General features: G+C 39.2%; 1 protein-coding gene across 4 annotated transcripts in view; it reads right to left on the bottom strand.

Moving 5' to 3' along the window:
• Nucleotides 1-12,793, bottom strand: part of cpeb4b (cytoplasmic polyadenylation element binding protein 4b) — a 55,119-nt gene that overhangs the window by 22,932 nt on the left and 19,394 nt on the right. For all 4 annotated transcript variants that reach the window (XM_079834035.1, XM_079834037.1, XM_079834036.1 and 1 more), the window contains exon 3: nucleotides 10,651-10,741. In XM_079834035.1, coding sequence (XP_079690161.1) covers nucleotides 10,651-10,741 — 91 coding nt within the window. The remainder of the gene's footprint in view (nucleotides 1-10,650; nucleotides 10,742-12,793) is intronic.

The following is a 12,793-nucleotide window of genomic DNA, read 5'->3' as shown; positions in this document are numbered from 1 at the left end:
TAGGTTAAAACAACCCAATTGCTGTCTTAAAACAACCCAATTGCTAGGTTAAAACAACCCAATTGCTAGGTTTAAAACAACCCAATTGCTACCCAATTGCTAGGTTTAAAACAACTTAATTGCTAGGTTTAAAACAACCCAATTGGTGTCTTAAAACAACCCATTTGCTGGTTTAAAACAACCCAATTGCTAGGTTTAAAACAACCCAATTGCTAGGTTTAAAACAACTTAATTGCTAGGTTTAAAACAACCCAATTGGTGTCTTAAAACAACCCATTTGCTGGTTTAAAACAACCCAATTGCTAGGTTTAAAACAACCCAATTGCTAGGTTTAAAACAACCCAATTGCTAGGTTTAAAACAACTTAATTGCTAGGTTTAAAACAACCCAATTGGTGTCTTAAAACAACCCAATTGGTGTCTTAAAACAACCCAATTGGTGTCTTAAAACAACCCAATTGGTGTCTTAAAACAACCCATTTGCTGGTTTAAAACAACCCAATTGCTAGGTTTAAAACAACTTAATTGCTAGGTTTAAAACAACCCAATTGGTGTCTTAAAACAACCCATTTGCTGGTTTAAAACAACCCAATTGCTAGGTTTAAAACAACCCAATTGCTAGGTTTAAAACAACCCAATTGCTAGGTTTAAAACAACTTAATTGCTAGGTTTAAAACAACCCAATTGGTGTCTTAAAACAACCCATTTGCTGGGTTAAAACAACCCATTTGCTGGGTTAAAACAACCCAATTGCTAGGTTAAAACAACCCAATTGCTAGGTTTAAAACAACTTAATTGCTGGTTTAAAACAACCCAATTGCTGTCTTAAAACAACCCAAATCACTGGGTTTGTCCATTTTCAACCCAACTTGGGTTGTTTTTAAGCCAGCATTTTTTAGAGTGTACTTTTCTTGGAATCAGCAATTGAAATTGCTTCAGAGAATTCTGATATTGGAACACAACTGCATGTTGTTTAGGTAGCAATGCTGTTTTTGCAACAACACCAATTTCTAAAGTAACACCCTAAACCATAAAAATGACCAAAACATTTTTTAAATCATGTTGTCTTTACCGTTTAAATAACAAGTTTTGACAAAAAATAGGAAGGCTTATGAATATATAAAGCTCCTTGGATTTGCATGAATCAAGCGATTGGCCGGTGTTGGTCTCGCTGGAAGTCAACAGGTTTTGAAGGAATGTGTGTGGTTCAGTGAGAGAGTCGCTTGTAAACTCGGTAATCGCTTGTTCAAGTCATTTGAACACTAATCAGACATCAAGAATTTGCCATGTTGAAGGTGCACACCTAAAAATGCCACTCTATTCTTCTAAGGAATTGCTGATGAAAACTGTCATCAGAAGGTGTTTTTATAGGGTTTCGGGTGTTAAAGGGCTAAGTTCACCCAAAAAAGAAAATCATCCCATAAATGACTCTCCCTCAAACCATCCTAGGTGTATATGACTCTTCGTTCAGACACAATTGGAGTTATATTACAAAATATCCTGGCTCTTCCCAGCTTTATAATGGCAGTGAAGGCAACCGTAGATTCTGAAAAGCACGTCCATTCATCATAAAAGTGCTCCACACGGCTAATAAAGGCCTTCTGAAGTTGCGCTTTTTTAAGAAGAATATCCATATTTATAACTTTTCTATAACTTTATAAACTACAATCACTGGCTTTCGGTAGCGGCCGTACTCGAGTGTAGTTCTGGCGTAAGAGTGACCTCTGACTAGGGGTGCACCGATCCGATATTAGGATCGGATATCGGCCGCGATACTGACAAAATAGCTGGATCGGGGATCGGAAAAATGAACAGATCCACAAGCCGATCCAGGTGATTTTTTTTCGTCGCATCAGAATCTAAGTCATTCGTCAGCTTCACGTGTGTCGCATGCTAGAAGCAACATGGAGCGAGCCAGAGAGTCGACTGTGTGGAGGAGATATTTCACGCTTGCCACGCCAACTAGTTCGTCGGCTGTTTGCAATGTCTGCAAAGTAACTTAAATGTTTCGAGGGGAGGTATTACTGCAAAGTCAGGGTCTTTCCTGCATTGAACATTTTTTGACGGCCGCCAAAGCCTAATTTGATGAGTTATTGTGTTTTACGAGTGATGTAGAACAGATGCTGCGCTTGTGACTGAGCTCCGCCCCCGAACACACTCTCTGGGTCTTCAAAATAATCAGTGTTAGCTGTTAGCTCTCTCATATTTCACATATTAATCCAAATCAAAAGGTGGGAAGACCGAAACCATGTTGCACGTGACACATTCGGACAATTTTGTCCTTGAATTATCGCTGGGTGTGAATTGCGCTCAAAAAACATTGACTCTTCTCTGACCAGCTGACATAAAGCATACTTTCAATAAACGGGAGACAAATTATATTCAGTTATGAAGTGTTTTCTGTGTGTTGACATCTTTCGCGATGTTCTAACAGACGGGATTCGCACACAACGCGTCTGCTAATGTCCGATTCGCGACCTGATGACTCCTTTGAACCGAATCATTTTAACGACTGGTTAGAACAACTGATCTGTCCAACACTGAACTCATGAATCAGTTTATTAATTTACTCAGAACGCAACTGAAATGAGAACACAAGTGTGCTTACCCAATTAAGCAAGAGAGGGTAGTAAGAATTATTTTTAATTATCAACAGTATTTCATCTTATTTCTGTTGACAATGTGTAGTAAAATAAAAAGGCCTAGCCTACAATCATTTAGACTGGAGTGAGGTGAAACCAGAACAAAGTTATTAGCTAGCTGATCATTTGTATTAAATTGCATATGGCAGAAAATTAGACTATTTGATAATTTGTAATGCTACTTTTTAATATTGATATGATTATATACCAAAACAATTATCTGTAGTGTAAAAAATGTTTGGTAACTGTCAGATTACTATTGTATGTTTGACCAATACACTGTTTTTTGTTTCCACTGCTACATTTGATTTATTTAAAGAAGTTTGATTACATTCTATTTTAGATTTGAATGCACAATTGTTTTTTAAATAAATAAGAATGCAACACTTTACATACATCTCTGTTATTTTGTCTTAGTTATGTTTAGTTAGTAAAGTCTAGTGCCTTTAGTCTCTTCAAGGAAGGTATAAGGTGGAAGATATGCAGTTTATTATAAATTCAACAATAGTATCGGATCGGTATCGGGTATCGACAGATACACAAAGCCCAGGCATCGGTATCGGTATCGGGACTGAAAAAGTCGGATCGGTGCACCCCTACCTCTGACCCGATGCATGACTTGGGATGTAAGCTCAGGTGAGAGTCGACAGGTATGACATCATTTTGTAGGCCAAAATGTGAAAGCGAGTTACTGCTGATTGGCCTACAAAGTGACGTCATAACCACCACAAACTGCAACAAACTCAAGCTGCAACATTTCTCTTTAAAAATTGTTTTAGACTTGTAAATCGTGACCAGTGTTTTGTTTTGTTCTATCCTCTGCGCTTCCGCGTTTGTCAGTATGTCACGCGTCGGGTCAGAGGTCACTCGTTCGCCCAGCTTCAAAATCTTAGGGAAGAGAAATCATATACAAGATTGCTTGAGGGTGAGGGTGAATTAACCATTTAAATATCATTATCCAAAGTGGTTTTAAATTTTAACCCAGTGGTTGGGTTTTTCAAAAAACCAATTGCGGTCTTAAAAAAAAAAAAAAAATTGCTGTCTTAAAAACAACCCAATTGCTATGGATGGGCATTTTTGTCAATTTCTCATTTCGATCATCGATAGGTCTCAAAAACGAGTACTCGGGGGCGGGGCATGTACAGGGGGCGGGGCATGTGCAGGGGGCGGGGCATGTCCGTCATTGAGATAATGAAAATACTGTTATGAAAATGGTTGTTGACATACGTGACATGAAAACAGGTATATGAAAACATGAACATATAAAACAAAAAATAACTGCTAGATTATGATGCATAAATGTCTTTGAAAAAGAAACATCTTTATAAAATGACCGTCTCAAATAACCAAGTCAATAATATCGAGCATTGCCTTTGCTAGGTTAAAACAACCCAATTGCTAGGTTAAAACAACCCAATTGCTGTCTTAAAAGAACCCAATTGCTGGTTTAAAACAACCCAATTGCTGTCTTAAAACAGCCCAATTGCTAGGTTTAAAACAACCCAATTGATGTCTTAAAACAACCCAATTGCTGGTTTAAATCAGCCCAATTGCTAGGTTAAAAGAACCCAATTGATGTCTTAAAACAACTCAATTGCTAGGTTAAAACAAACCAATTGATGTCTTAAAACAACCCAATTGCTGGTTTAAATCAGCCCAATTGCTAGGTTAAAAGAACCCAATTGATGTCTTAAAACAACTCAATTGCTAGGTTAAAACAAACCAATTGATGTCTTAAAACAACCCAATTGCTGTCTTAAAACAACCCAATTGCTAGTTTAAAACAACCCAATTGCTGTCTTAAAAGAACCCAATTGCTGGTTTAAAACAACCCAATTGCTGTCTTAAAACAGCCCAATTGCTAGGTTTAAAACAACCCAATTGATGTCTTAAAACAACCCAATTGCTGGTTTAAATCAGCCCAATTGCTAGGTTAAAAGAACCCAATTGATGTCTTAAAACAACTCAATTGCTAGGTTAAAACAAACCAATTGATGTCTTAAAACAACCCAATTGCTGGTTTAAATCAGCCCAATTGCTAGGTTAAAAGAACCCAATTGATGTCTTAAAACAACTCAATTGCTAGGTTAAAACAAACCAATTGATGTCTTAAAACAACCCAATTGCTGTCTTAAAACAACCCAATTGCTAGGTTAAAACAACCCAATTGATGTCTTAAAACAACCCAATTGCTGGTTTAAATCAGCCCAATTGCTAGGTTAAAAGAACCCAATTGATGTCTTAAAACAACCCAATTGATGTCTTAAAACAACCCAATTGCTAGATTTAAAACAACCCAATTGCTAGGTTTAAAACAACCCAATTGCGGTCTTAAAACAACCCAATTGCTGTCTTAAAACAACCCAATTGCGGTCTTAAAACAACCCAATTGCTGTCTTAAAACAACCCAATTGCGGTCTTAAAACAACCCAATTGCTGTCTTAAAACAACCCAATTGCGGTCTTAAAACAACCCAATTGCTGTCTTAAAACAACCCAATTGCGGTCTTAAAACAACCCAATTGCGGTCTTAAAACAACCCAATTGCGGTCTTAAAACAACCCAATTGCGGTCTTAAAACAACCCAATTGCTAGATTTAAAACAACCCAATTGCTAGGTTTAAAACAACCCAATTGCGGTCTCAAAACAACCCAATTGCTGTCTTAAAACAACCCAATTGCGGTCTTAAAACAACCCAATTGCGGTCTTAAAACAACCCAATTGCTAGGTTAAAAGACTTGTGATGTAAGCTCAGGTGAGAGTCGACACCTCTCGCGCTTCTAACAAATAGAGTTGTGCAGGTATGACATCATTTTGTAGGCCAAAATGTGAAAGCGAGTTACTGCTGCTTGGCCTACAAAGTGACGTAGTGACAAGTTAGAACGTATCCCGGGTGTATCACAATACTCTCCCGGATCTAGTTGACTTTCGTTCTCATGCTTCTAGTAGAAGAATGAGAGGAAACATCCAGCTCAACCAGCACTGGTGTGGATTGTTCCTCTCGGGGGTGTTAACTGGGCTCTGGTTAATCCTCCTCCTTCACTGCGAGAGCAGTCTGGTGGCCAGGGCCAGCACACCATTTTGTTGCTTTAGCAAGAACAGAGAGCTCTTTTACAGGGAAAGGACAATGCTGGAAGCTATTCAAAGCAACTTGTACACTGGACTACTTCTCTTCCCCCGTCTCTTGTTTGGTCATCTCTGCCACACTGGGCTGTGTCTGCAGGGTCGCCCTTCTGGATCTGAGGGTGCAGTTATGCTCTTCTAGAGAGAAGTTGACCCCGAGGCTTGTCCTAATTTGGTTATTAAACTACAGTGATGTGCATGAGAGTGAGCAGTTTTGATTCAAGAAACCATCCAACAGAGATTTCATTGTGCTCCTTTTTAAAACACCCACAGAACGTTAACTGCATTTTGGGGTAGCATTAAAGGATTGGTTCACTTTAAATTACCCCATGATTTACTCATCCTCAAGAAAAATAAATTTGGTATCGAAAAAAGTATCGTTCAGGAACCGGTATAGAAGTCAAAGTCAAAGTATCGTATCGGTATCGAATATTTTTTAAATGATACCCAGCCAAAGAAAAATGTGAATATTTTTCTTCCACAAACGCATGGCTTGGCTTCAGAAGGCCTTTACTAACCCCCCACAGCCGTGTGGAGTACGTTTATGATGGATGGATGGATGTGCTTTTTTGAGCTTCAGAATTAATGGACCCCGTGTCACTGGCATTATAAAGCGTGGAAGCGTCAGGATATTTTTTAATATAACTCAGATTGTATTCATCAGAAAGAAGAAAGTCATACACACCTAGGATGGTGAGTAAATAATGGGGTAATTTTTATTTTAAAGTGAACTAGTCCTCAAGCATGGTCAAAATGTGTGAAAATACAAAATATGATATCAAATGCTTCTGTTTAAGTCAATACATTACAAGCCATTTTTACTTCAGTAATATGATTTATTGTGAACTTAAATATTCAATGAGAGAGAGAAAAAAGAAGGCTTCATGCATCAAGAACTGATTGGAAAAAGTGCATTTTCAACACCAGAACAGAACCGGGCCTGAACTCAAGTTGATTGTGAAGGACAATCCTGACACAGTGTTTCTAACACCGTGAATCTGCAGTGCCACGGCAAACAAAATTATATTTTTCCAGATTTGCGAGCTTTGCAGAGCTCTGAGCTGAACAACAACTGAATAAATTTGTCCTTGAAGGCTGTAAGCAAAAACAAACACACAGCACAATGTGATTCACAAACAAATGATTTTTATGAGCCGGTTTTTATGGTGAATCATTCAAAAGCACCCACAAACTCATGCGTTACTGCTTTAAAATCAGCCTGAACGAACTCACTGAACCCGTCAGAGCAGTTACTGAATCAACATCTGACTCACTTTCTCAACTGGCCATTTTGAAATTTGAGGTTTCAAGGTTTGCGAAACTTGCTTTAGTAAAATTAAAGACTGCCTGTTCATATGACAACGAGCCATTAAATATAAAATATTTAAACTAGTCTTTTTATGTTTCAATAATGTAATTCACAGAATAATGTGCACTTATATATCATAGCCATAATTAAGAATGTATATCAGGTCCTTATTGCAGGTGTTTTTATTACCATTTAATGAAATCTATATATATATATATATATATATATATATATATATATATATATATATATATATATATATAAATGCACATAAAAATAAACCAAAATGGAACGGTTTCCTTCAAAACAGCTTGCATGATAAAAATTCACACACTCTCCATTGTCCTAAAACCAGGCTGATGTGTTTATGAAGAATAGTGTAGCTGCTCTGGCTAAGCTCTGCTGCACACACACCACTATTTGTAGGTCAACACAGAGCTGTATCTCTCTTCTGCTCTGTTTGTGTGTACGTGCGTGTGTATGTGGGCGTGCAATGATTCAGCGCTAATGGGAAGCTTTTTACAGCTGCTCACTTTCACACCAAAAATTTAACACCACATCTGATGGTAAAGAAATTTAAGTTTGCAAGGAAACGAGGGGTGTAAAATGCCACTGGAGAACACAAAGGTAACAAGTCTCCAAAGACAAAAGGGAAATGTTTTAATGCCCGTTCGCTTTTTTCCATTATAATCCCATTCTGCTCAATTGGGAAATAACAGGCGACTGTAGCCAGCAGCAGTGACCATAAAAAAAGATTAGATCCATTGTCTGCAGCAGAACATGCTCTAATAAATGCTTGGAATAACGTCATGGGCTCTTTAATCGGTGTTTTGAATGCATTTACAGCTGATATCAAAAGGTGAGGCCTGCAGAACCATGCTTTGCAATCAGTTGTCAGCTGCCGTAAAAGAGGAATATAAAACAAATGGGACACCGGTCACCGAACAAGAGCTCCATCAAATCAACAAACGCATGATTTAAAAAGCTGAGAAAATAATGTTTTTGTCAAAGACTTTGTCAGGATCGGATTCAGAACGATGATTAAAACACAGATGAGTCCTTCAACACCCCAAAAGTAGAGTTGTTCCGATTCCGATACTAGTATCGGAAATATCACCGATACCACAACAAATTCTGGCATCGGCGAGTACTTGAACCCATGTACCGATCCGATTAGGCCTGTCGCGATTGGTCGATACAATCGACTGCGTCGACGCTGTTATTTAGTCGACGTCAACATTTTTAGTCTGGGTAAGTTGGGTACGATATGACATTGTTTTAGTACCGGTACTTTAAAAATGACAGCACTCTAATAAGAGCAGTATTTCTTAATCTGCGTCGATGTGTGACAGCAGGAGTGAGGACGTGTGTGTGAGCTCTGCTTCCACCGTTCACTAAACAATGGAAGCAGAATAGTCATATACACTCACCTAAAGGATTATTAGGAACACCAGTTCAATTTCTCATTAATGCAATTATCTAATCAACCAATCACATGGCAGTTGCTTCAATGCATTTAGGGGTGTGGTTCTGGTCAAGACAATCTCCTGAACTCCAAACTGAATGTCAGAATGGGAAAGAAAGGTGATTTAAGCAATTTTGAGCGTGTCAAAATGGTGTGAAAAGGGAAAAGCATCCAGTATGCGGCAGTCCTGTGGGCGAAAATGCCTTAGAGGTCAGAGGAGAATGGGCCGACTGATTCAAGCTGATAGAAGAGCAACTTTGACTGAAATAACCACTCGTTACAACCGAGGTCTGCAGCAAAGCATTTGTGAAGCCACAACACACACAACCTTGAGGCGGATGGGCTACAACAGCAGAAGACCCCACCGGGTACCACTCATCTCCACTACAAATAGGAAAAAGAGGCTACAATTTGCACGAGCTCAACAAAATTGGACAGTTGAAGACTGGAAAAATGTTGCCTGGTCTGATGAGTCTCGATTTCTGTTGAGAATTCAGATGGTAGAGTCAGAATTTGGCGTAAACAGAATGAGAACATGGATCCATCATGCCTTGTTACCACTGTGCAGGCTGGTGGTGGTGGTGTAATGGTGTGGGGGATGTTTTCTTGGCACACTTTAGGCCCCTTAGTGCCAATTGGGCATCGTTTAAATGCCACGGCCTACCTGAGCATTGTTTCTGACCATGTCCATCCCTTTATGACCACCATGTCCCCATCCTCTGATGGCTACTTCCAGCAGGATAATGCACCATGTCACAAAGTTTGAATCATTTCAAATTGGTTTCTTGAACATGACAATGAGTTCACTGAACTAAAATGGCCCCCACAGTCACCAGATCTCAACCCAATAGAGCATCTTTAGGATGTGGTGGAACGGGAGCTTCGTGCCCTGGATGTGCATCCCGCAAATCTCCATCAACTGCAAGATGCTATCATCAATATGGGCCAACATTTCTAAAGAATGCTTTCAGCACCTTGTTGAATCAATGTCACATAGAATTAAGGCAGTTCTGAAGGCGAAAGCGGGTCAAACACAGTATTAGTATGGTGTTCCTAATAATCCTTTAGGTGAGTGTATATACGCGCAGCTCAGGAAAAAGAAAGCAACAGAAAACTCTGACCTGAAGCGCACACAGCCGGCTTTCACTCAGACAGATTGCAACGCCAGTTTCGCAGATTATTGGGTTTGAATGGTAAAAAAATCTGTAAAAATGCACGTCCTGGCGAGTATTTGGATAAACGCAGTCAGATATGTCTTTAATGAATGTATACAGAGTTGAATGAGAAATCGGGTGTTACAATGAATTTGGTCCGTGCACCTCTTAAAGGGCCGGACCTAATATTCTGTGTGAAGCAGGGCAGGGCAGGAACATAACAGCGCCCCCTACCGTAACAGTGAAAACATGGATTGCCGGAAAAATCTCATCAATAGTGGGGAAAGAGTTAAAAGTTGAGCTACTTTTTACACACACTGCAAAAAATGCTTTTCTTACTTAGTATTTTTGTCTTGTTTTCAGTCCAAATATCTAAAAATTCTCAAAACAAGAAGCATTTACTAGCCAAATAAAAATTGTCGTCTTGTTTTGGGGGGAAAGAACTGAAAATTAAGTGAGTTTTTGCTTAAAATTTACTAAATAATCTGCCAATGGGGTAAGCAAAAAAATCTTAATTCAAACAGAAAACAAGATTATTTTGCTTACCCCATTGGCAGATTATTTTGCTTATTTTAAGCAAAAACTCACTTAATTTTCAGTTATTTTCCCCCAAAACAAGAAAAAAACTTCTGCTTGTCTAGTAAATGCTTCTTGTTTTGAGATTTTTTTGATATTTGGACTGAAAACAAGACAAAAATACTAAGTAAGAAAAGCATTTTTTGCAGTGCAAAGCTGAAAGCTATGTCATTTGCAAGAGTCAAGTGCATGTTTGCATAGAAAAGCAGAAACGCAAAAACACTGTGTTCTGTGTGAACGACCCCTTACTGGAGTACAAGCTACAGCTTCCATTTGATTACAGAGAGGGCAATGCAACTTAAACCACGTGAGCGGGACAAAGGTTTTTTGGACATCAATACGGTACTTTGACACAATCTCCTTTCGTGGGCTCTTATCTTACCTTTCAGAGTGTCTTGCTCAGCCCTCATGATGTCAATCAGAGAGTTCTCCAGAGAATGCATGTTGAAGCCATCGAATGAACGGGGACGATCCTGTGAGGGGAGAAAAGGAGGATGGGTATCAAGAAAAAAAACCCTCAACTACGATGGCATTTCTCATATCCCTCAGCTCTGCGGGAGTATCCCTTTCATCTACAATAGAGTTCAAGCTGTTGTGCTTTTGTTCCTCTCAAAGAACTATATCCTGTTGAAAGGAAGTCACAAATGAAAGGCTCGACAGAGGCTCTAGACCAAAGTATAAATCCAATTTGGTGCTCACTACTCACTTGACCCCTAGATCATGTGGCTAATGCCTGTGTGACAAGTCTAATGATTGACATGGTTCATAAACACAAAGGTTGAAAAACTGGCTGAGAAAGCACAGCGGCTTGATAAAAAAAAAAAAAAACACCAGCAATGAAGACTCACTTGACATTGACAGTTTATACTGTTGGGTTACAAACAACGTTAACAACTCGAATCATGCGCACTGTCACTTTTAAAAGGGAGAAACCCATCTTTTATAAAGAAATAAAGCCTGAATTTAACTATTTAGATGACAAATGACTCCTGAAAAACACAGGTTGACCAATAATATATGATATAATGCAGTTCATATTTTAAATGGATAAGAATATTCCCCCATTTGCCTGATGATTCAGCACAATCGTGCATTTTAAACTGGATCGGAGGTCATCTGATCTCAAAACTGAGACTTGTATTAAACACACCTCTGATTCAAGATCCTTCGTTCTATTGTCCACCAAAAGCAAACAATAACAGAATCTACTGACGGTTTTCCTGTTTTCTGAAGGTCAGAAAGACATTCTATGCAAGTGCGTCAACACAGGCCCTGTTTACACCTGGTATTAAGATGTGTTTTGGTCGATCGGATCACAAGTAGATGAGGAAGACACATTCCCGTTTGCAGCTGGTGTTTTAATCCGTCTCTTTTGTCCACTTTCAACCACTTCTGTCCTGATTTCATCGTACATTTATTGTTTTTCAATCTTTCAATCTAATGAGCAAAATAAACTTGGGCAATTTGCATATGAAAACGACAGGAGACGACGGAAAAAAAAAACATACAGAGTGCATCAGCTTTCTGCTCTGACAGCCGCAAGACCAGCCAAACGCTGTGAGTGTGTGTTAGAAATCATGAATGGAGAGAGAACATTGTGCTTGGGACGTTTTGCGTCTTCAAACCAAACTTGCGTCTTCAGCCGACTAAGTTTAAATCCCATCTGACTAGTGCACATCCCATAATGTTTCCGCAGTAGGTCAGTGGGTGGAGAGTAGGGGGTCTTCTAGAAGCCTTTCGAATGCATTTGACCACATGAACCTTTACGAAAGCAATCTAGTCAAATGCGTTTTCCACTACCTCTGGAACGGGTCGAAAGTGGACAAGCTCAAAACTTTTACAGCTGTATTTAGCGTCGTCCACTTGTGATCCGATCGACCAAAATGCATCTTAATACCAGGTGTAAACGGGGCCACAGACGCAAATGCACGGACTAAGCATTATAGCAACAAACCTCAGCACTTAAGGGGTTGAGAGAGTCAGCGTCAAATGTCTGTGCCAATACAGGAATACTTCACTCCAAACTGAAGATTCTGTCAGCAATTACTCACACTCATGTGGTTCAAAATCTGCATGACTTCCTTTCTGCTGTTGAAGACAATTTTGTCCTCTCAAAGAAAGTCAATAGGGTCCAACGGGGTTACAAAAAACGGACTTTTTCAAACAGGTTTCAAATGACAGGAGGGTAAGTAAATGACAATCTTCAGGTTTTGTGATCTATCCCTTTAAATGAGAAGTTCACACAGGGCAGGGCAGTGGAATGGGGAAAAAGAAAGGTCTAGACGTGTTTTTTAAAGTTGTTTTTAAAGCTTTTAATGTAAACGCTGCATTTTTAGATCACGGTGTTGCAAGACGCAACAGTCAAACACATCCTTCTAGAAAACCAGTGTGAACACCCCCTTTAGGCTCCAATACACTACACAACTTTTGCCCCGATTTGCAGTCTGGACATGTTGGCACTAGTTGCCAGTCTGCAGATTTTGGGAGATGACAGATTTCAAGTTTGGTGCTGCGTGATCCTCAGT

This window comes from Gobio gobio (genome assembly GCF_949357685.1).
Source record: "Gobio gobio genome assembly, chromosome: 14".
NCBI lineage: Eukaryota > Metazoa > Chordata > Actinopteri > Cypriniformes > Gobionidae > Gobio > Gobio gobio.
The sequence above is the reverse complement of the archived record's forward strand: the minus strand, read 5'-3'. Positions and strand labels throughout refer to the sequence as shown.